Raw genomic sequence first — 25656 nt, forward strand, 5'->3', positions numbered from 1 at the left:
TGCCTGTTTTTGTATACTCATTTAGTCGCACAGGTTGAGTTCTTAGTTAATAATAATTGTTGGCGTTTAACGTCCCAAAACCACGATATGATCATGAGGGAAGCCGTAGTGGAGGGCTCCGGAAATTTCGACCAGCTGGGGTTCTTTAACGTGCACCTAAATCTAAGCACACGAGCCTCAAGTATTTCACATCCATCGAAATGCGGCCGCCGCGGCCGGGATTCAATCCCGCGACCATCGGGTTAGCAGTCGGGCACCATAACCACTAGACCACCGCGGAAGGGTTTTAGTTTAATAACACTGTTGTGGTGAGGGAATGCTGAACGCCAAGTTCACGGCGGAATTCTTGACTGTTGCGGAAACATGTCTGCATATTTCTAACCCGTAAACCCACGCATGTCGAGGTTTTCATGAAGCTACCAGTGCAATATAGCGGGCCGCTGAGACATTATAATAGCGGATACAAAGTCACGTGTTCGATTCCTTGAAGGTTCGCCTGCTCTACAATGTAGTCGGATGACGCACTTATAAACGCCCGTGTTTGGAACTTTTGGTTGCAATTTCGCTACATTACCAGGCAACATTTAACCGAGAGCACAGCAGTCCAGCTTTTCCAAGCGCTGAGGTGTGATTTCGCGACGGAAGGACGTACAAATTGGGATTCGGACGGTGTCAGGACTTTGCTTAGGCGCGCGCGGATATTAGTGCTCACAATAAAAATATGTGTACTGGTGCCATTAGGCAGTAGCAGGCAGGCCATCAATTTCCACAAAGTAGCTTCTTGTCTGTGGTCATGGGGAGGAGAGGCTTTTTAGATTGTGTCACTGTGGCTTCACGGTGCGAGAAGAAAGTCGCTCAGGTGACGGAACGTAACCATATCTCCAGTCTGCGTCGTCTCTCGCTGGTTGAAGTGAAGTGCTACGACTTATGCAAAAATCAATTTGAGCAAATTAGATGCTTTTACCTAATTAGAGAGAGAGAGAGAGAAACGAAGGTGAAAGTAAGGGAAGTTAACCAAGCTTCGGCTCGGTTGGCTATACAGTACACTTAGGGTAACGAAGGGTGAATAATAGATTACATATAGGAGAAAGGACAAGAGTAAGACAAAGAACAAACGAACAGTTAATGTGAACACGCACAACGCGACCTCGCGTTGGTAGTTCACAAACGCTCGTGAAGTCTGAGCGTCTTCAAGTAGCACAATAGGGCCCTCGTGGCATGTACGAAACCGTGGGTTAAGGTTTCTGTATCTTGTTTTCTGATAGTGCTCTCGCATCAAGACGAAATCCCTGCTTAGCCTCCGTTATGTGTACACTCAGAAAGTGCACAATCAAACGCGATATTACTCCCATCGAATCATTAACAACCATTCAGCCCATTAAGCATCACCGACTTTATTACCGCACGATGAAGCTCGCTGTATCTGAGATCAGCATCTCAAAAAAAAGCGGGCAACATTATTTTTCGCATACCAGACAGGGCGTCGCATCGATTTCATGCTTGGAGCGCCGAGTAGAGAATGGGGAGTACAGGCTTGGCCATGCCCCGAACACGAGGTCAACGCTGAAACAAAACTCTCGCGTCCTGGCCAACCGAAAGCACGCCGCACGTGTCTAGGGCGCCAAGAAAGCTTGGCGGCGGGCATCATCACAGCTCGCGTCGCTGCGGCGAGAGACCCACCATTAGCGCGAGGCCCTTCATTCTCCGTAGGCCTTACAGCCGCCACCACTACCTCGAAGTTGCCTCCTAAAAGCTGGGGCCGACAGGTAAACCATGCACCGCGCCTACGTTCCAGGCGGCAGTGCTCTTCGGGCACGAGAAGGAATCTGGTTACTCGGCACTTCGTTCGCGCTGTTCCGTGGAGTAAAGGGTGGGGGAGGATTGAGTTAGCGGGTGGTCCTGGGAAGTGCGATGATGCGACGAGGACGTAGGAGCGTGTTGGTTGTCATGCGAAAGCATGCTGCCGGCTGTGCTTGCTCGTTGCGCTATAAAAGTTCGCGAAGAATCTGTCTCGGCGAAGTACGCCTCCAGAAGAGTCTGATGCGTGTGCCTACGGTGCCGACCCGAGGTGTCGTAATTAATGTCGAGTTGGTCCTACGCTTTCGGCGCGTCAGCTTCGGGTGCTATGATGGACCCCGAGTCACCATATACCCACGCGCATTCCACGTGAACTACCAGACGTATAACCTTAATGACAGAAAAGGCCAAGCTTTTATTAGAGTCTTTTGCCCACTTGATATTCTCTGTCTGTCAGCTACACATTTCTTTTCAAGTTTTGCTACTGATGTTTCTCTGTGACCTTCACACCCGCTCAGATGTGACCTTCATCGTCGCGTGATGACCCTGAGCAAGGATAGAAGCGAGAAGAAAAAAGCTCACAAATTTCTCACTGCCAGAAAGTTGAAAACAACAAAAGAAGTCCTTGAAAGAAAGATCACACAGAAACCAACAGGGGACAAGTCAAGAAGCGGCATTCCATCTTATCTGCTAAGCAATCCTTTCTTTTCTTTTTCTTTGCGGAAACAGGGAGACCCACACCATCAGATCTATCAGAATGTCTTCGCTTGCGTTGAACGGTCATCTCATAATGGTTCTTGGGCCATTATCTGTTTCTCTGTACATTTTGAGCGCGTTACTGGTCTTCTCATACTCTATGTCGTCTGATTTTTCTTTCGTCAATTTATTCTTTCTTCGTGTTATACGTGCTCAGGTTGTCATAACTTCGGTCGCTTACGTTCCGACGCACCATTTCGCGTCGACTGTCGGCGATTCCATACCGCGGTTGCCGACGTTGATGTGCCATCCCTACCCGTAATGGTTGGAAACGAATAGTGTACACTAAACGTATGTACATACCAAGTTGTAAGGCATCTAAACACTTAACAAGCATATCTGCAGCAACGTCAGTTCTTGCAATAAGCACGCATGCTCAGTTGACGTTTCATGGAGCTAACGCGGCTTTCATGTATGTGGTGAGGTGAGCTAATGATCTAGGCTTGAGTACCCAAAGAACGCTTACACACAAGTATACAGACACCCAGGCTTGCGCTTCGTTGCGCAAACCATTTGGTTGCAGTGATGAAGTACTTGCAATACAGTGCATGACGCACCTCCTGGTACACGGGGACTTATGCTTGCGAGCAACTTCGCAACCTTATCAAAACGGAGAGATAAATGTATGAATCAAGGCTGTTGATGACAGCGAAAATTGTCATCCATGCGTTAGTACCATAAAGATACAAAGAAAAACTGTACTGATATCTCGGAAATAAAGCTTCCCAGATGACGAGAAGTTCGTCACGCTCCGAGATATCCTACTCGTGAGCCTCTCTCTATCTTGGCAGCTTCAACGAACCGATTTGCTGTGAACGAATGCTTTAATGATTACGTGTGTTTAGTTGCACGAAAGATGGAATAAAGACGTGGTCGTGTACCTACTGAACAAGTACTCACGCCTGCTAAAAAGAACGGCGACTGTTGCTCACTCAATGCTCCATCAACCTGGAAGCATTTATCTCGCTTGGTCACACACGAGGTTGTGTCGTATGAAACATAATATCCCATTGACACTGAGTATGGTATACTGGCATTGGAATACTGAAGTTGGAATCATTACGAGCTTCGAAACAGTGACTAGTCGGTACTACATTCACCCACATCTACAAAGATGCAGAGCATTGTCGTAACTGCGATCGCAGAAGCACGGCAAGCTATCCCTCTTTCTCTCTGTGTGGGCACATGTGTGTGTGTGTGTACGTAGGCATTGTTCACCTTTTCAACCCACTCAACCTGCACAGTACAAATAACGCGGAAGTTTAATGGAAGATGATAGTTTGAAGAGATGAAAAATCCTTGAACAGGGATTTTCGCTGAAGGCAACGTTTCGACGAGCAGACTTATCTTTGCCGTTGCTGCCTTGACAAAGACAAGTCGGCTTGTCGAAACGTTGCCTTCAGCGACAGCCCCTAAATGGTTTTTCGTCTCAACCAGCCCAGAAAACTCAAGGCGTTCGCTAAAAGCACTCCTAGTGTTGATTAAGGCATAGCAGAAATAAACACCACTTGGCAGGCGCGCCTAAGTGATCCGACTGGAAGTGCATTGTTAAGGCGTAAGCCTTAGATGCCTCATAAAACGCGAAAATTGAACGTCGGCGTTAGAGTCACTAGAAAATTTTCAGAGTATCGCATCTGTTTTCCGCGCGCCGCCGCCGACGCGATTCGCTTACTCGCATCACGTGACCTCTCGCCGCCATATCCCTTCCAAGCGCTTTGGGCGCAGGCGCGTTCAATGCAGAGCGTGGCCGGACATTTAGCAGTACCACGGTCCCCAGAAGTACTTCGTCGCGTTTTTAAACGCGTCATGCAGACAGGGGCGTAAGCAGACATTTTTTTCGGGGGGGGGGGGGGCACCTCCTTTATCTGAAGTGGGAGCCTGCCAGGCAGATGCGGTCGAGTGTCATTTCGTGCTATGCATGCCACGGGAAAAAAATTCGGGGATGGGGGGGGGGGTAGGGTACGGGCCCGGTGTGCCACCCTGGCTACGCCACTGCATGCAGATGCCAGTAGAGAGTAGCTCACCAGCAATCGAACGTTAGTGGTGAGCTACTCTGGGAGTCTCGTTTATTTTTGCATGCCGTATGGGAAAAATTAATGTCAAAGTGCGCCGTTCTACGTGGCTGCATAGTTGGCCGGAATAAATTCGCCCCCCTCGAATAACACTCCTTCCTGCAGTGAACTACATTAACTTTGGTGGAAAAGACCTTATGCGACAGGATATTCACCTTTTCGGTTCGCTATGGTCAGCGATATTGAAAACTACATACCTTTCTATTTGCTCGGCTGTTTATATCTCGATCTGTTGAACATATTACGCATGCTATCCGAGTTATGAGCGTGTCACGCACGAGAGCGAAATCGAAGATTTATTAAAATAATAACTGTTTTCTGCTATACCTTGAAGGCAATTGTGGCATGATCATTTGGCATTGCACAAAACAGAAGCGTGGAACTCTGTTGATAAACTTGGTATAAGGCAATGTTATGAAGCTTATTTTTAAACTTGTAGCAAAAAATTGCTGCTAATGCTGCATTGCGCCGAGCGTATCCTTAAAATACTGTATAGTTGGTGAGAAATGGTCACAGCAAAAAAAAAAAAAAAAACCCAGATCCCACGCATTGAGGGAGTCGATTTTATGCGAGCCCTAGGTCTATATACATACCGTGTTGCAACAGTATGCGCTTTAAAAATTCCAGGATGTGCTATTTCTGATCAAAAGAACGCGCTGGCAACGCCAAAAAAAAAAAAAACTCTGTTCGTCGGAACACAGAAAAATATTTGCAAATTCATTGCAACGTTGGGAATGTTAAGGAGACAAGAAATAGGAAATGAAACAATTAAGTAGTGACGTAAATCATTTTTGATGGCCTATTTTCTACGTATCGCAAGATAAAATGCACCTTACCTACCGCACGCCGATTCGCCCGTGCGTTCGGCCGCTGGCGTTCCGAATCAAGACATAAATACGTCGCGCACAACTTCCAATTACCGTACACACACAACTTCTATTACACATATAAACCAGTTGAACAGCAAGCATTGTGCGCAAGCAAGCTATGCGTCAGCGATCAGTCGAAGGGCGCAATGTTGAATGTTCTCGATGTTCTATAACGTTCTCGAGTGAAGTGAATCTGAACACCGACTGCAAAGCTAGCGCAAACAGTCAAGATTCACCAAATGTCGAAGTAAATGGCATCTCGCATGATGTCACTGCGCTAATGCAACTATGTTTACAGATCCGAACCTAGCGAACACACCCGGGCGTGACACGAAAAGAGACCGACGAAGCCATGAAGAGAGTTCGCGAGCACATGGGAACATTCGCCGTACGTTTTATTAGTTACACCGCTAACCGCGCAGTTGATCCATACCTGTCGATGACTCGAAATCACTTCTAATATCCTCTTGCAGAAACACACACACATAATGCCGTTCCGCCGAGCGTAACACGGCACCGAGGGTGAAAGATCGGTCACTTCTCAATACGCGCTAGCAACGCGCCGGACGGTCTGGAAGGGAAATGGCCGCCGCCGCTCAATGTTGCCCGCGTGCAGCCTACCTTTGCGGTACTCTGATTTTCCAGTGACTCTAGTCGGCGTCGGCGTCCCGCGGTGTCTGGGACGAGTAACGAAAAAAGTCAGCTCGTGATGACGTCGCCCCATGACGTCATCATGACGTCAAAGACCGACAGAGTTTGTAACGTCATATGACGTCATCACGCGACTTCGTAGCTTGGTCAAAGGGGGGCGTATGACGGAGGCAGTGCAAAACCACGTAAGGTGCTTCTGATCCCGGAGGCAGTGCAAAACCACGTTATAGGGGCAGAGAGCTTTTGGAGGGTGGCGAGGCAGGATCAATACATCGACTGACACGAAAAAGAAGATGGCTTTTGCCTTCGAGCCGTCTTACGTGAATACGTAAGGGACCCTGTGAGTTTTTTGTTGAGATGAGATTGGCGCCGTTTTCATCGTTCGTTTTCGGAATCAATTAGAGTACTCTTGGAACTACCGTTCTTCCCATAGTGAGAAAATTTAAAATGCACGATCACGTTCGACTGAACGATAAAAAAAAGGAAGATAAGCCGAAAAGGTAATCAGCTTTGTCTCGACGTTCTCGATAAAGGTTTCGTCCTTAATTATGGGATGCGTTTTGATCGTGTCGGTCTTACAGGACTCCTCAGAGCTTGAAAACTGGCTAGACGGAACTTAACTAAACTGAAAACAGGAAAATGTTAAACTCGATTACCTCGCATCTCGAAGGTTGACGTGTAAGACGCAACGTTAATGACGAAAAGATTTTTATCGCTTCAGCTACCAGGATTGTTAAAGGCCTCACCTCCCCCCCCCCTTCCCCCCCCCCCCCCCCCCCGTGTTTCCATCGTCTTTGGACCGGCTTTATCTACTCGGCAAAATTGGCCGTCATTCACGCGCAGACGGGCGAAAAAAAAAAACGCTGAATATTAAACGACAAAGTTATGTATCCTCTTATTTGAAATGCAGATATACTGCACAGTTGGGAAGTGTAGTTTCATCAACTTAGCAAAGCCTTTGCCATGATGCCTATTTTTGCGATAAAACTGCGTGCCTTTGTACAGTATCGAGGGTATGAAGCCAAAATATATTGCTATAATGCACAGACACCGTGTTTGTGCCAGTCAAAAGTGTCTCGATATATTCACACGCACATTTTCCTTTTTTTTTCTATATTTCGCTCTGGCGACTACCCTCCCGTGTTCCTTCTTTGTAGAGGAACTTTGCAGACAACGAATAAAGAAAAATGAGCGAGGCAGGGATATAAGCAGGGGAACCGCCCTCTCGGAATCAAGGCAGCGGGAGCTCGCCAGATTTGCTGTAATACCACGGTCTCAGAGATTATCAGCCTACCTGTGCCTTTCCAATTATCTCGAAGGTCATGCTAAAACGAGATAGAAACGTTGGAGACTAATTAGCTTGTCAGTGAGGAGTAGTAACGCTGGTATGTGAGCAACATCCTGGTTGTATGATCAACTGTACATGTATCGGCTCTGTAGCACTCAGAAGATTGCGGACGATGAAACGAGCGCTTTATGGAATACTGCGATGAATGCTGGTTCAAGTTGGACTATATGTGATTCATTATTTAACACTGTAATCCAGTGCGTCGTGCCAGCTTTCGCGCGGTTTACTTCCAAAGCATTCACTACGAGGGCATATTGCATTATCTGTGTTTATCACTGTGACACGATGACCGCTCTATGTATACAGGCAATAATGGTACGCAGTCATGCCACATGCTCAAGCGTGAGAGTTTGGTTGCGAGCACGGGCGCATTTCTCGCAATCACAGTCAAGAGACGGCGAGCTTGATCTGAATGGCGAGCGGAATGGCGAGTAAGAGGGGAATTCAAGGTTTTTGACGTGAGAAGTGAAACCAGGGGGTCTAATGGGAGAGAAAAGGTACCTGGAGACTTATTGGACGCGGCTGATAGCCGGGCTAGTTGGTGCTATTACATTGGTGCAGACAGCGCTGCAAGACAGGGCAAAATGAAAATGAACATACGAGCTCAGTCTTTAAACTGGCTGTATTGTATAATACCGTGCGAAAGCACTTGGTTTCATTTTCAAATAGATCGAATTGTTAAGCCAGTGCTTGCTTGTACTCTTCCTTAGTTTGTATACAGTCACGCCATGCGTTAGTACTGGTGTATTAATGAAGAAACACCGAAAGAAAAGGAAGGCAATAACTGCATTGTACGCAAGCTTCCTGCGAGATATCTCAGATTGAGAGGAGGTAGCCAAGCTCACAATGTTCACCAACACTTTTAGTTCTGCGCTCGTGCTTGGTAAGGGAAACTCGTTATCGCGAATATATATATGAGAATTTCAATTTGGGAGTTGTCCGTTATGTATGTTTCTAATGTTTGTGATCGAGTCGCGGCTTCGATACGAATTTCCTCGGTGTGGTAACTATAGCTGAGGAAGCTGTGGAACTGAACTTGTGATGACGTCATCTGTGATGTGTTGTGAATTAGTCCCGCAAGCTTGACCAGTAATTCTGAACAGCTTATTGGTCCTTCACAATATGGAAGTATAGATTTTTAGATTGTAAAAAAGAAAAACGTCGATAAACAAGGTCGTTTTGTTCTACAGGACATCAGTTGGCGTCAAATGCAGACTTCCCTTATATTCAGGCGCACAAAAAATTTAGGACGAAAAAAAAAAGACACCACGTAGACCGCAAGCACTTTGGTACCTCAATTACAGTGGATTACAAGTTTATTGCCGCGACTTATTGCGTACATAACATCTAAATGGGATCGCCAAGTAACACGTATTAACATATCTCAACCGCAAGTCCAATGTTTAGGGCATGCTTAGTGCAACTCCGGGGTAAATATATAGAGAGCATGCACTGAAGTAGCTACGTTTTGCTTGACTTTCCCGACCTCAAGTTGCTCATTTATAGAGCGAAGATCCGGTATCGAAAGCTGTAAATGTCAACGTAAGCTGTCGAGTGCCGGCAGTCAAACGAAATCGCTTCATCCGAAGGCAGGCAAAGACCAGCGGTTCAAATGGCAATTTCCGCTACGCGGAGGTTTTTCTCATCTCCCATGGCGCTGTGGCGTGGCTCTACTCCCAGTGGGACGCACTTTCGTCACTGAGACAGGGAGAACCAATTTCATCGTGAGCGGCACACGCACACATACTGGCCTGCCACGGCGTCACTGGCGGAGATTACTCCTTTCTTTTCATACAAGACGTGAGACCCACTTTAAGCCGGCGATTTTTACGCGAGCGAAGCTCTCACTTGCCTCTAAAACGCACTGCCTGGGCGCGCCTCACAATTTCTATCTTTTTGTTCTTATCCAACAAGTCTCACGAGTCGTTCTTGACTTTCGCTTGGCTGGTCATACTTCTCTCTCAAAGCCGCCCGGTTTTTCCAAAGCGGAAAAAGTTGCGGAATCGGGACACTGAAATAGAAAAAAAAGAAAGAGGAGAAAGTACTTTTTAAGGCAGGAGCGTTTCTCACGCTGAAAAGCGCGTGCCTTGCGGCGAGTGCGCTGTTTGATATAAGTATACAGGGCCATCTAAGATTATGACTATTGCGCCACTTCTAACGTCGAATGCGGTCGTACTTGACGCATTCAAGTCGTTTCTTGATTACGGCAACAATATCGTAACACTTTCGTGGCCTATCACATTCCTGGCATTCCTGGCACATTCCTGGCAGAAATCGATGGTTTGTTTTCGTTGTTTAGTAGTCGCACACATCTGGGAATGTTGGCTGCATTAGAGCCAAACTTCCCGTATGAGCCGACCTTACCAGCCATCCTACTGCCAACGCAACTTTTCTATACTGCAACGACGATCGTGAATTGTAATAAATGTTGTCTTATAATCACTGCATCGGTATAAAAGTTTATGATACCTCCTCTGCATGCAAGCTTGGCCACGTCACTGAGATCTCTTTGTAAAGGATCTGGGTGCAAGTTAGTTGGTAATGTGACATATAGGAAACGATAAGCGCATTAAGACACAAAAAAGGGAAAGGACACGCAGATATCTTGCCGCGCGGACTTGGCAAAGCGTCGTTGTAAGCTTAAAGCTAATATCGCACGCGTTCAGTAGTTCCAAAACTGGGATTGGCTGCACCACTGCGACCCCAGTATACATAACCCATTATAGTAAAATGACTGTCCGAACACTTGCACTAGCAGTACTCGAGATTGAACTTTACTTGGAGGTTATCATAACGCGAAGTCAGTATATGCTGTTTGTTCAATATATCCACGCGTGAATTCATATTGCAATTAGCGTAAGAATGTACATGGATACAGAGAGAGAGGAAGCACGTTGTAGCTGCGATGGTTGCGTTATTTTCACCATTAACCTGTACGAACTCGCCCGAATGTGAGCTTTTCTATGAAAAAGTGAGATCACAATACGTCTATGTACACATCTAGACCTTTCTACTTGTTGCCAAAACACGAACGATGAATTCATCTAGTGTTCAGATAAATATTGATAAATAGCAATTTTTATTGGTATCCTCGTAGATGTTAGCCTGGTTTATCGCCTGGCTTGCTACTCCAGGTGTCGGGTGATGGCTATGATATAGTATACCATGATCACTTACAGACACAAATAATATGTACAGTCACAAACACACTTTTATACACAAGAAAGTCATGCTTTCAGCGTCCTAGGATTTATTTATAATTTTCAACCTTGACGTGCCGAATAAAGGAAATGCATTGTAGTTAAAGAATGAACCTTGCCTTGGGGCCTCCAGTGACATGTGATTTTAAATCTAGAGTCCGGGAGTGTTGAAATATCCGAGATCAACACTTCGAGTTTGAAAATTTCCCTCTGAAAGACCACACTTGTGCCCCTTCCTCTTTCAGTGCGCCCAAATTTAATTTTTTTCTACATGACTCTTTAATCAAGAGCAACACGTGCCACTTTATAAGCTCCTTGGTGATTGGAAACGGCTTCACACCTTCATTTCCCGTGGACGTCGACGCATGTCTCCTATATATACGCTCAAGGATATCTAGAAGGAGTGAAAGGACAAACCAAAAGCCGCGAATAAAGAAGAAGAGTCAGCGTCACAGCCACGAAATGAGAATAAAAATTGGGGGACGCTTAAGCTTCGCCTTTAAGAGTTGAGCGCGATAGCAATATCCTGCCCCTAGTGCGCACTTCGAACACTACGAGTGTTTAACAGAATGCGCGCAATAAGGTGTGTGCCTTATGAAATGGGTAGCATGCTTTAAACCAGGAGCAATTATGCGCGAGAACCTTTTTCGAAGCTGCGATGCACCCACTACGTGGTCTTAAGGGAATACGCGCAGTAATGCGTGTGCCTTTTGTAATGGGTGGCTGTCTTTAAGCCACCAAGTCGTTATGATATTGACGTGGTGTGACGCCCGATGGCAATGTACGCTTGTACCACGCAATATTACTGCCATATTACATCTAGTACTGTGACACCTGTATACAGGACGCGTATTTTTGGGAAGCATCAAAGTTACTTTCAGTGCAGCTCAAAGCAGAGGCGTGGCTGTGTGGTTGAACACCTGCTTGCCACGCAGGCGGCCTGGGTTCGATTCCATCTCGGACCCAACATTTTTATTATTTATTTTATTTGCAGATTTTTTGATTTTTCGGTCACGGACAAGATGATGATTTTTCGCTCACAACCAACGGTGCCAGGGCCGACGCCGACGGCGGAATTTCTGCGATACGAGCTCTTTAACGCTATCGCGTTAAAATGTCAAGCGAAACGACGTTCGAGCGCTACTGTACTGTCAGATATCTCAGAACGCTGAGATTAGAAACTAATTTCTTAGCCGTCAATTCTCATTGCACCGCGAGGTTCCGAACGCTCGCATTAATAATCCTATGATTAAGAAGAGCGATCATAGTTGATACGATTTTAAGTGTTGTTTATATTGAGTATTCATACGCTTACTTAAGGAGTGAGAGAGAGTAAATATAAGAAGTATCGAAATATCTTCGCAAGAAGTCACTACGCGGAGCCGCCAGGCAGCCTAGTTGTGCGGAACGGGTCAGGAAATAGCAGCGACAACCGTGTCTATGCCAAAGACATAACGCAAAAATCAAATCGTTGTCGTGACGTCAGGAACGATCGCGATCATCGTTGTCTGAGCTCCCGCGACGTGAAAGCTAATAGCGTCCGATAACTGCTTCTCGAAACGGCGCGGTTTTTCACTTCCACAAAAAGAAAAAGGTGCACTGCGACTTAAAAGGATTCTACTTCTTCGGTTATATTTTGTTCGCTCGCCCAGCCGATACAGGCGCGCTCCTTTTAGATATCGTTAGCCGAAGTTTGAAGAGTAAAGAGCGCAAGATAAGGCGTTCATAGAAGTTTGAGATAAGGAAAGAAATAGGCGAAAAGGCAGCGAAGAGCTGAGCGGAGGCACGATGATCTTGGGGACGTTCGAGTGAAGCGAGAAGAGATAGGAGGGTGGGGGGGTATAGTGGAGAGAAGAGGAGGAGGGGAGAGGGGCTGAAGCCGGGCGACAGTTTGCGGGCTTAATAGGTGTGTCCCGATGAAGCCGAGCGGAAAATTAAGGGGAAACGGTGCCTCAGGATCAGCGGCGGGCCGCTGCTTGGCTGTAGCTTGTGTCGGCAGCGACGGCGTCCGGGCCAAGCGTCCATGGTCCAGTCGATATTCGCCGAGCCGACAGGTGCCAGAGCGTGTGCGCCGCCTCCTTCTTGTCGCCTTGCGAGGGTCGTCAGCGTGCCGCGCGCGACAGACCGGTCGGCGGCCGGCCAAGAACCACTGGGTTGTGTGAACGCACGCTGTGACGCACGAAGCAGCCTCTCGCCGTTCTTCACTTGGACGCCCCCCTCCGGTCGAGAGCGGTTATTATATACTGGCTGAAAAAAAAATATATTAGAGGCGTTGAAGCGGTCTAAGGGAAAAAAGAACTGCGATTTCTGTCTCACGCTCTACTGGTCAAGGAACGCTCTACTGGTCAAGCAACGCTCTACTGGTCAGGGTTGTGGGAACGTTATGAAAGCCACTTCCTCCTTAAACTTCTTCTCTCCCTCGTCCTCTTCACTACCTCATACGGTCCGGCTTCCCCATGTCCGTTCGTCGTGTGCATCTCCGATGCGTTGATTGGCCTCTTCGAGCGATGCTGGTAGGTTGGTATGTCGGAGATCTGCGCACTAATTGGGCCGCTCTCGCCTTGTCTCCACTTCCGTGCGACCGTCGATGAGTTTACGAGAACACTAAGCCTCGTCGACTTTGCAGACGGGAAGGATAATGTCTTTAGAGCATACGAAAGGGGTGTGGTGTCCTAGACAAGACTGAGTCTCTGGCACTTGCTGCCTCGAGGAAGGGCTTATGGAACCGCTTTATGCCGGTTCTTTCTGGTTCCAGGGGTTTTCGAGAAAGCAGGAGCTGCAATCAGATGTCGGCGAAGCAAAAAGAAAGGTCACCTGCCGAATGATTTCCGAGTGCGCGGTCATAAAAGAACAGAGCACAGAACATGCGCGAGATTAGCTGACCAATTTAGCAGGGATGTTGGTGGAATGTGGAAAAAGACAGCAAAGCTCGCAGCATTTCGTTTCGTAATCGTAATAAGCTCCAACGCCTCGCCGGCAAGTCTTTCGATTGGAAAGGTGTGATGTAAGAGAAGACCGAAAATACGCGATGAGGCAATAGAACTAGAAGCAAGGAAAGTACATTGATAATCTGATTAGTATCGAAAGTTTTGACAGACACGAGTTCCGGATATGTGAGCGACGTTTGAGCGACAAGACTTTCACTTATCGTGCCGCGGAAAAGCCATAAGTCGTCGCTGCTTTGATCGGTGCATTCTTTAGAAGCCTGGTGTTTGCGGGACCACACAGAAACTTTTTAAGTTCTCGCTGCAGGTAGCGTAGCAGGCAGTGCGTATGGCGTTTCTAAGCAGCACTCTTTGCTCGTTAGTTCATCAACTACAGCGACACGCGTGTCACGAACTTGCAGACAACAGTCAAGCACTCTGGTTAGTTAAGAAAAAAAAAGAACCTTGTTTTACGCGGTAAGTCCGAACACATCATCTAGCGTTCATTTTTCACACCTAAATAAAGAGAAGTCCCAAGGTACCTAATATATTTGCCCAACACGGCTCGAAGGCGAAAACCATCTTTTTCTTTTCAATCGATTGAACTTACTCCTTCGCCCCCACCCCCGCCACCACCCACCTTTAAGAAAGAAAAAAAAAGATTTCTGTACCCGACGTGGTTTTGCAGTGCCTTCCGTATCGACCCACCTTTGACAAAGTGACGTCATAGTGGAGTCATGGTGACGTCATTTTGACGTCACAAATTTCGGTGACCTGTGACGTAATGGTGATGTCATCACAGGACGATGATTTTTTGCATCACTTTGGAAGCCGACACAAACGGTCACTTTTCGCCCTTGATGAGGCTTCTGGGGCTTTTTCCTTTAACCCATATATGCCCGGTGTCCTACATATAGGATGCTTCTTTGCTGCACTCTAACATCGCTATTTCTTTAGCTGATGACTAGCGCCACCTACAGCACATCAAGCAGGCCTCGTTCTCAACGTGTGCAAGCCTAGGCATTGCTTGATTTTCATGCTGCCACGTGCCGACCGCTTTCTCCGGGAAAACGCGTGCTTTGTATGAAATGCGTCATGGAGACAAAAAAATTGCAATGTCGGTGTGCACGTAAAATGTTTCAAGGCCTTCCACACCCGCACATAACACCCCTAATGCCCGGGGTTTTATATTTATAGGAGGGCTTGAAAAACAGTGCTGCGTTTACCTGGCAGTAAATAAAGAACTTGTGCTTTCTTTTGAGGGTAGAAGTACACTTTTTGTGAAGAAAAATATTTGTTTGGTCATTTTTTATGAGTTTGGGCATATATGGGTTAAAAGCCGCAAGCCGTAGTGTAAGGAAAGTTTTCTCTTTAAAGCAAAATACCGAATGAGGTAAACTGAATGTCAGCGCGCGTGGTTTTGTTGATCTTACCATTTATTTCGACCATTTCAGGGTTGCACTCCGTATCTATTTCTGTAGTGCCCGAGGTAGCCTCACTATGCTAAGTATAAAAAAAGGCGTGCCGCTCACGATATAGCAAGCGTAGAATACTAAACCCCGCGTCATTTGTTCTTCATCTCGTTGCAGCGGTGCCCACAGTGCCAGCCATGGTGCGTTCAGTGAGTGTTGGAATCCTCGTCCTCGTGGGAGTGGTGCTGCTCGCCAGGGCATCTTCATCGGCCCCCGCCAATTTCGAGACTGAGTCCTGGTATGTTAGTCTAAGAAAGTGCGGCACTTTTATCTTAATAGAAGTGAACGCTTACGCCCCTCTCGATCTTCACCTGGCCAGTTTCTTGCTATGAAAGCCTGGCCTTAGGCATAGTAACTGGTGGTGTAAAGTTGAAGTGGCGTCGTTACCGTAAAGATGGGGGGGGGGGGGGTGCATACTGCGGGTCAGGCTAGAATTTGATTCAAGCATCAGCTTTGGTTTCAACTTAAGGTGAAGATGTGATGCCGATTCAGAAGTTATTAGTTTCATAAATGTTGTTTGCCGTCTGCCAGTCGTATTTTGCGATTAATGGCGATCACAAGAAAGCTTTTAAACAAAAATTTGTAAAATTCACTTTCGCGTAATGATGGGCATGACTCACGTTGTGGCCTTACCTATATTAACAGAGGTACAGAGATGAATTCATCAAGGAGTTGAAGGCTGTGGCCCACTTGGTCCGCTTGCTCAGTGTGAAAGGAACTGCGAATGCTGACCCCATACTATGAACGCGTGATGACGAATCGCGAAACTATATTTGGGGTGATGACTATGTATCACTATGAAGCCTTGTCGACAGGGCGCACGCTAAGGCTGCGCAAGGATGCAGGGTACATCGAGCATCTATTAATGGCTTTCTTAAGTTTTTACTCGACACCCAACGCCGACGATGTGAGGGTGAGCCCGATAGCTCCTCTCGCATTTGCTGAAGGCCGGTAACCTTCGGAATCCCTTTACATGTCCTTGACTGTTGGCGACCTGAAATACCCTTATGACGACAGGTATTGCGAAAATACTCTTGAGAGAATCGTTCACTCAGGTTGCATAAGAGTTATAGCTTGGCTGGGATCAGATGAACGTAATGCAATTCTCAAAAGAGTCCTAAACCACATTTCCAAGTAATAATCGATTGACAACAGTATCGCTGTCTATTGCCCGACGAATCGATCGCCGCAAAACATTTTGGAATCCATCACTAACGAGTCGAAGAGGAAAGATGTAACCTTAAGGGACAAGAAGACAGCAGAGTGGGTCAGTGAACAAACAGGTGTTAAGGATGTCTTAGACGAAACCAAGAAGAAATAAACACGGGCAGGGCATGTAGCGCGTAGGCAAGATAGCCGGTAGTCATTAAGATAACCGACTGGATTCCAAGAGAAGGCAGACGTGCAAGGGGGAGACAGAAGGTTAGGTGGGCAGATGAGATTAAGAAGTTTGCGGGTATAACGTGACACCAACAAGCACAGGACCGGGTTGATTGGAGGAACATGGGAGACGCCTTTGCCCTGCAGTGGGCGTAGTCCGGCTGATTTTGATAATGATGAATAACGAGTGGAGTTAGAGGGATTTGTAGCACGCTTTAAGCGGGCTCTCTCTCTCTCCTTTCATCCCGACGAGCACGCTGGAAGCTACATAGGAGGGAGAGGGGGATAACAAAGGGGAAAGAAAATGCGTCATGCACGCCGATGACTTTGAGAGCGCGTCACGAAACGCGGTCACTCCCGATGCAATTCCGTAGCGCGCTAGTGTCGATACTGCGTAGCTTTAGCACACTATATAATATATAGAGCGTGGCGAACTGTACGTGGCGGTACGCTTTTAGCGAAAAGTTCATCGGATCCAAACGCCGCTCCTAGTTTATGTCAGCTATCGACCGATAGCATCAATCTCTTGTGTGACGAAACACCTGCGGTATGACGATCTTCCGAAGAGCGTGAGTACAGGCCTCTGTATGAATAGAGGGCGCTTGAGAAGGCGGCAACTTCGCGCTCCGCTTGTGAACTCTCCTTGCCACGCGCTACTGCAATATTTGGCTGAGCTGTTCACAGCAGCGTCTGTATGCCCGCTGTCTGTCCGCTGTATGTATTTTTCCACCAAGTACAAGAGGTGGTTCAGGACCCCTTTAATATATATCTCCCCTTCCCTCGAGTGCCCACGTGACGTATGCATGGAACCAATCGCAGTGTCGGAAATTGCAGTTTTGAGGACAGTCACCCTCAGGCCGAAAAAAAAAAAAACACGTCACACTCTTAACGAACGGAAACCGAACGGAAACAGAGCAGTCTGATAAATCCAACTCTTTCTTTCTCTGCAGGGACAGGGATCGTCCAAACGCGGTGTACGATTCATCCCTGACTCCCGACGAAGACTACCTCCTGAGCTTGCTAAGGAGTCGATCCAGGTGAGATTTGCCCGTTTCGTACGTAAAGTGCTATGTGAGAACAGCGCATCAAAATGTACGAAACACGGGAACAGTAAAAAAGACACAAACGGGAGTGTTTCGTTCTTTTTTTTTTCTTGCTCTGTTTCCACAATGAATACATACAAGTGGCCCAAGTATCCACGCTACTGCGAAGTCCAATGCTGACGCTTGATTCACGTCAACGTTATTCTCACACGTTGTTTTATTAACATGATATAAGGAGAAGTTGGCGCACAAATAAGGCGTCGGCTGCTTCTCGGCTCTTACAGGGGTCGAACTTAGAACCTGCAGAGACCTAATATTGCGTACAAAACGGCGTTCTCCGAGTAACACTAGCATCTACGTGCGATACACTCCGGGGGGAGAGTAAAATGTCGTTACTTTGATCTTGCTACACGTGTTCACAAAGAACCGAAAAGCATATCACATGATCCACATAGACCGAAGAATAAATGCACTAAATGTCATTAAGGTCGAAGTCTGGGTCAGTTGGTACATGACGCTGAGGCAGAAACCAGTCAAAAAGACGCCGGACAAGGGGAAGAAGTGACACACACAAGGACTGGACTAGCAACTGTGTCTAGTTGCTAGTCCAGTCCTTGTGTGTGTCACTTCTTCCCTTTGTCCGGCGTCTTTTTGACTGGTTTTTGCCTAAGTGTCATTACCAGGCACCTATGTCAAGTGTTAGAGTTGTCTCGAGAATTTTTTAGCTCACGAGCCACTTAAGCCTCCGCACCTCCTTCCCGTGACTTTGCTCTCTTTCTTGATCTGTGCAACGCCGTGTCTTCTCCCCGCAGCAACTTCGACGTGATGCCGAAGAGGTCCCGTGGCATGCTCGACTTCGGGATGACGCGAGGAGCGTCTGGCGCCAAGGCCGCCAAGGCTCGGTTAGGACTCAAGCTGGCCAACGATCCCTTCGGGCCCGGACGCTGAGACGCCCGTGCCGCCCCGTCCCATCCCCGCTGCGGAACACTGCTTCGCACGCGAAACTCCCGCCTCCCCTATTCCCTTTACTTCGCCTCCCAAGGAACACTCGACCAAACGCCTGTTAACTCAGTGCCGTAGAAAGATGCTTTCATCTTTCGTCTTTGTTTTCTAGACTTTCCGAGCCTTTTCTTCGTGTAGTAGCTACAGCCTTGTGTATGCTTCGAAGAAAAGAGAGGAGCATCAAAATACTGTTTTCTCTGGTTCTAAGACAGATTGCTGTACAGCACGTATTTCCGGTCGGTCCGACTTGTATCGTTAGCTTTGACTGTAGTATGCCTGCGAGGCAGTTCTACGCGTCTCTGTGTTGCATTGTGATCATGCGTCGCGTCACAGCTTGCGTTGAGCAGAAGGCCAAACGTTTCGAGTGCCTGACCTAATCAGTACTGCGCGTCTCGTCGCTGCTCAAGGTAGTCCCGAGTGCTTCTCGCAGCAACAGCAGCAGCAGCACCGTGAAAGATGACTAGTGATGTAGGTGACCGTGTAACAAGCGGGACGTGAATTAACTAAAATTAAATTTTGGACTCTTACTTCCCCGAATAACAATGTGGTTATGACGGCTACTTTTGCATTAATGTTGACCGCATGAGGGTTCTTTAATGAGCACGTAACGTAAATTTGTGCTCATATTTTATGCTAATTGGGGAGGGTACGTGAGGTGATAGTGTAAATTTCCCAAAAACTGTGGACTAACAACGTCAATTCAGAGTGAGCTGTCCTTTTTCTAAAACCAATGAGGCCTTTATGGGTGACGTGTATGTGAGAACATGAGTTTTCAGCTTGCACATGATGATACAGTATTAGCAATCGAGATCAGTATCGAACACAAACGTGGTACCGATATGTTGTTCTTCTGCCCAACGTGAACTTCACGTTCGTCTAGCAGTGTAAAAGGCGACCGTAGCACACATCGTGCTCGAAGTCTATAAAGAAGCAAGTCTCTTCTCTACGAAGTTGTTTACATTGTAATAACATAAAGTGCTGGCATCGTTGTTACCTGTGTAAAACAGGGCACTTGCTAAAGGCTTTGTGCTAGTCAAGATTTCAATCAAGTGTCGGGTCAGTATTTGCGCCATTCAGCATGACCAGCGATACTTCTCTGGTCAGCGTTATGGACTTGTGAGCTTTAAAAATTTTGTATCTGCTGTGAGAGAAACAAATACGTGTTGTTGGATGCTTAAAAATCTATTAAACCGGCTCGCCGAGAAAGAAAAAATGTGCTATTGTGTGTAACTTGTTACTGTTGAAGACGCGCGATGCAAATATTTTACTCGCGTTCAGTGTACGTTGTTGAGAAGTGCAGTTGGCGGAAATAAGCGTGCATTTATGTATTGTTAATGCAAGGGATTAACCTTGACACTGTCACGTTGACTACATGTGCACGGAGCAAATAATTATGCGTGTACGAATACTTTTCTATAAATGACAGTTTATTTTGAATTGACGTGCCAAAATGCTTAAATCTAATAATGGTGACACTGCTACGTTTCTGTCGTTTTGAAATTCTGCAGAAAATAATTGCATTTTCTATAGAATTAGTATAAAAGGCTAAACGCCCATTCAGCTGTTATCTGTTCAGGCATAAACTTATGTGCAATGAATTCATAGAGAACCGAGTTACACTATGTTTTAGAGTTCACCGAGTCATTATGACATAATTTTAAATGTTTTTATTCGGTGCGATGTCACGAAACAATTGTTTTCTTGTTCCTTCTTTTTGCGCGAAGCTCCTGTAGTAATTAGCAATAAACTAACGGTCGAAATCATTTCTTCACTAGCGAAATCTCTCTCATAACGTATCTCTTTATTTTTGTTTGTTTCATTAAAAAATGTGCGGCCACTGTTTTCGACGTTTCTGCACTTTCATCGGCAGTGAAACCACATACACATGCATCTAATCTTCATAAACAGATTCGCTTTCGTCTCACCGTATTCAGTTAGTTACATCTACTAGCTATTCTATTCCGTGTAACAATAAAGTCGCACACCCACTGACCACCATAGCTTGCCTGTGTTTGTACAGTTAGTTTTGACACAGCTCGTTTGTCTAACTTACCAGCAATTCACCAACATTCATTACACGAAACGCTTCCTTGCTTCGAAATTTCTCTCTCGAACAAACCATACGGAACACCACCACGTTTCACCGAGAACCATTATCACTGATGTGCAAACCGACTGTTTTTTTTTCTTCTTTTTTTATCGCGTATGTGTTTGCTGCGCTTCATATTGGGAAAAATAGGGTAAACCGGCGCTGAATATGTAGTCGAAAACCCTGAACGCCACTTTTTTTCCATTCTCATTTTGTCCTGCCTTCTATTCATCCCGCCATTCCATCATTACATGCTATGTTTTAGTTGTGTGCAGAAAAAAAAAGTAAGAAGAAAGCGATACACGTATGCGGACAGTCGACCAAAATTCTCGCGGCGATGTTTATTCATGGAACAATGAGCTGAATCGAAATCGCGCTTCACTGCACGTTTGTTTGGAGACGCGTCCGTTCTTGAACGGGCCGGCGTCTGTTTCGAATGGTCTGCGTGGCCGTTCTGACGATGCGTTAAGGCGCCTGCAGCGACGGGGCCTCTGGTGTTTTTCAGGAGTTCTCTGTGTGTACGTAGGCGTATATTTCGCTGCATGCTTATTTATAGACTTTGTCTCTGTACAGTCGTTTGTGTCACGTAGTAGCCCTGCGCGCGCATCCTCGGATGCGTATTATGCAGGAGTGTCGCCGCTGTAGTGAACTTGTCGATACAGTTTCAATAAAAGATGCATTTCGTTTCTGTTCGTCGAGAAAACGAATCAAATGATGGCACGACTGCAAATGCGATTACTTTGTATTCGCAAGTCACGATGTTCCGAACTTCATTGTGGCAGCTCTTGCTGCCGCGAATGTTCTTCGCTGGCGTGATTAGACTAACAAAGTCTCCTAAAGGGCCTAGAATTTGGTTTCGAGAAATAAATCGCACTCATTATCGATTAAAAGCCCACTCTGTGCCCGCAACCTCCCTCGGAGCGTGGATTTTGCCGGGTAAGTAAGGAAGCGGCGGTACTCTTGTGTATAACGGCTGGTACAGACACTGATATACATATTTAGCTATGATATCAAACGAAGAGACCGAAAGCGTGTGTCCCATGCAGAACTGATTATTTTATAGGAGAGGCAGGCCCCGAGTGATGAGTATCAACCCGAAAACGTGAATAAACGTATAACAAGTGGTAATGAAGCAAATTGTCGAAGATCTAGCGTTAGACTTAAACGCTATATATGTTGGATGGATGCATGGATAAATAAACTATATTTTGGACATTATTGGAAACATTTCGGCGCGCACACCATAGACGAAAACGAAAGGCGAGAAGACAAACGGGCGCGAATTTTGGTACCTGGGCACGCGCCCTAGCAGGTTGCGGGGCGCTCCCACGTCGGAACAGAAAGACCAAGTCTCTCTGCTGCGTCGCGGGCCCGTTGGACTGCCCATAGCTGTTCTTCGATTCGGGAGCTGGTAATAGCAGCTTTGCATTTTGACGGCGTGATGACTTCCCCGCCGCGTAACGCGGGGCACCGCCAGAGCATGTTCGGGATTAGCGATATCTGCGCATAATGAACATGCATTAGTTGGCTGTATTTCTGGATAAATCTTGTGCAATAGCGCGGAGTTAGGGCACGCCCCTACCTGAAGTAGCCTGAGTGTCAGAGCCTGTGATCTGCTTAATTTTCTGTGTGGTGAAGGAAAAAAACAAATACAGAAAAAAACTAGAGGTTGAACTTGGCAGTTTCATCGGGTATCACTACAGGAGGGGTGTTTCTCTTGGATACACGAAGTCCCAGTTGCGAAGAAATGCAAAAAAGTCGCCCGCATGTTGCCACGGGGGGAACTCGAGTAAATGCGTCGCAGAGTGGTGGGGGTATCGCGTGAATGTTGCGTAATTGGGTATGGTTTGGGAATGCTTAATTGCTACACGATGCGCACACCAAGTACGACTTGGACGGCTCCAGCGTGCACGAAGTTCCGGGTCCGCAGCTCGCTTCAAACGCTTCCGTTCAGCGTCGTATGCTCGTCTCTTCACAGCCTTGTCTTCTGCGTTGCTTGCTGTTGTTGACGCCGACGACGATGAAGGTGGGGTAACGTTGCCTTCATCGAGTGGTGGGACGCTGATTGAAGGTACTGTTGCTTCCATCGCATCTACTCGAGTCAAGCAAAGCGTCAAGTCAAGCGAAAGCCAAGTAAAGACGCCTTTGACTGAATTCCGAACGCGCGCTCCGCCGCTTATATACACACCGCCCGCGTTCGATCGAGAGGAGGGAGAGGAGAGGCCTGCTGCCGGCACGAGACGAGCCGAGCATGCGCAGTGGTGATGTGGACGGCGCCGCCGACAGCGCAGATGCGACTAAGAAATGCTCCGCATTAAAAAAATTAAGCCAGATATTTCTGCTCTTAACCGATAACCGAAACATCTGCTCTTAAATAAATTAACCGGAGATTTCGTTATATTTAGCGTGCATGATTCTCCGAGATGTTAAGACCAAATATCGGTAACAATTATAGTCCGCATCTCGTGGATGGAATATGTGACGAAGACTAGATCACCACGGCTTTCAATCAAGCTGCACTAAATGCCCACAAGGTTTGTGCAGAGGTAATAAGAACTGACCTCCACCACAGCCAAGGTGCTACCCGCAATTATTGAATTTTTTTTTCTCTGAAACACAAATTCTTGCACAATACGTTAATGTTGGCGAGTGCTCTGTTGTTAGACTCTTAATCGAGTCCCGCTTAAAGTGCTGGATACAGCCCTGGGAACCGGACATATTTCGCCTGGTTTCCTGGATATAGCCAGCATTTAACCAGTACCTGATTACGAGTGTAGCTAAATGTTGTCTACCATGCTTCGTAGAACAAAATTTCGTTCACGCCAATCGTTCCGGTGAAGGCCGGTGCCTAGGTTTAGAATCGTAGCTGTTGTTGTAGCTTGCAGCTAATTTCACAACATGCACGAACGCACCCAACCATGTTGCAATTTCGGCTATGCGGTGACACTGCATTTCGCACTTATTAAGCGGAATGCCCGATGGGCTTCGCAACAAACTTTGTTACAGAAGTTATAACCGGTGACGTCATTGAAAACGGAACAAAGGTAAATGAAAGCTGTACACTCTAAGAAAAAAAAAGAGTATGCGTGACTCTTTTCGAAGAGTTCTGACTTGCCACGTATAGGACTCTCTTTAAATAGTCACGGTGACTCTCTTGGTGGGTCAGGGTCGGCTCGCTCTAGGAGAGTCCCCTGACCCTCTAGGAAGAGTGCAAAGACTCTCATCGGGAGGATCACGTTACCACTTATAGGGAGTCAGACGACTCTTGCCGGTAACGCTCCTAGGGGAGTCAAGGGACCCACACCGAAGCATCAAGCGACTCCACAAGTATTTTAAGCTACTCATTTGATCCTTGCTCTACTTTTGCGCGACTACTGTTGAAAATAGTGGAGAATTCATTTTAAGCAAGTGCAATAATACTTGCCGTTCTGCCCAGCGACTGTAAAAAAAGAATAGTTCAGTTTTAGCATTATTTTAATAAAACTCGTCAAAACAACACATATTTTCCAGCAAAGTTATATAGAAAGCGCGAAAAGATGGTCTGTGATTTCCAATTAAGAAGTTTGGGTATTCCTCATGTACATGCTTCTATGAGTATAGCCAACTAAAATGTGTGACTGTGATGTGCACAGTGTCATATGGTGCTAAATGAACAGCAGAAATCGCCATCATGTTTCCATATTTATTCCTTGTGATTAAGAATAAATCAAAAAGTGGTGACGGCTTGAGGCATCAGACTTGTGGCTTGCTAGGTTGTCGCTCCTGTCAAGCGTGAGCACATGAAAAACGGTATGTGAAAAGGAGAACGTGATATTATGATGAGAAAATGAAATTGCAGTAAAGGTTTGCAAAACCTACACAATAAGTGGTTCACACAGACATAATAAAGGCTAACAACAAAACAGCAAAGCACATCCTCCGGCAGCCAGGGGCATGCCGTGAGCGGTTATTGACCGCATGTTTTACAAACGTAGCCCATCCTTAAATACTCAGATAAACAGATGCGAGTACAGGGCCCGAACGACACCCAGCGCGTGCGTACGCCGTCTACGTCGAGATCAGACATGTCATATGCTAGAATTAGCGCACATAACTCCCACAATCACGTACACTCAGTCGATTCTGTTATAACGCCCAACGTCATCGCAGTGTATGCAAACCACGAAAACAGAAAACAGAAACGAGGGAAAAAAGTGCACGGCGGCGGCCGCAACAACGCGCGCCATCGAAATTCTAGAGGTTTTTCTCTTTACCGGCGAGGCGTGCCCAACTTGAAAGACTACCGCGTACGTTCTGGAAGCCACCGTACTATATTTGCACCTCAAACTACCGTCTTTAAGCCAACAAAAACCATTACATATAGTGCGTCTGAGCGTTCTGTACACAGGCTTTTTTTTCACGTTCCCACGCGTGGAAGCACGCAGCACACTCAAGGTCGATGGAAATGTTATTATGAAGTAGACTAAAGGGCATCTCAAAACGACATCTTGCACCTTCAGTATTGCAGACACGACGTGCGATCAGCAAGAAATGACCCTCGATATTGTTTCCATCGCTCACTTTATGGGAGCTTGTACAGCAACGCGCATAACGGTGGCAACTCGTTAACTGACAGCTTTAGTTGGGCATCCGCACACTCAAGGTCGATGGAAATGTTTTTATGAAGTAGACTAAAGGGCATCTCAAAACGACATCTTGCACCTTCAGTATTGCAGACACGACGTGCGATCAGCAAGAAATGACCCTCGATATTGTTTCCATCGCTCACATTATGGGAGCTTGTACAGCAACGCGCATAACGGTGGCAACTCGTTAACTGTCAGCTTTAGTTGGGCATCCGCAACAGCCCCGCGGATACAGGCTACTGTTGGAAATGGCTGGCAGGTTCCGCAGAGCTGCTGCAGACGCCCAGCTAAAGCTGTATAATTAGTACCTACGAAAGCAGTGCACTCACCGTTAACTGGCGCCCGTTGTCGGTGTCCGCAGCTCCATGAATACTCCGCCCTCCAAGCGTCACTTCGTGCATGGCTCGAGCCGGCGTCAACACCACCGA

At 46.7% G+C, this 25656-nt stretch overlaps 1 protein-coding gene across 2 annotated transcripts in view; it reads left to right on the plus strand.

Moving 5' to 3' along the window:
* The window catches only part of LOC119383400 (uncharacterized), a 132914-nt gene extending 111618 nt beyond the window's left edge, over positions 1-21296 (plus strand). For both annotated transcript variants that reach the window (XM_037651508.2, XM_037651506.2), the window contains exons 2-4: positions 15207-15327; positions 17420-17506; positions 18325-21296. In XM_037651508.2, the coding sequence (XP_037507436.1) occupies positions 15227-15327; positions 17420-17506; positions 18325-18460 (324 nt within the window). In that variant the 5' untranslated portion in view covers positions 15207-15226 and the 3' untranslated portion in view covers positions 18461-21296. The remainder of the gene's footprint in view (positions 1-15206; positions 15328-17419; positions 17507-18324) is intronic.
* The last annotated feature ends 4360 nt before the right edge of the window (positions 21297-25656 follow it).

The sequence above is a fragment of the Rhipicephalus sanguineus genome, chromosome 2 (assembly GCF_013339695.2).
Source record: "Rhipicephalus sanguineus isolate Rsan-2018 chromosome 2, BIME_Rsan_1.4, whole genome shotgun sequence".
Taxonomy (NCBI): Eukaryota; Metazoa; Arthropoda; class Arachnida; order Ixodida; family Ixodidae; genus Rhipicephalus; species Rhipicephalus sanguineus.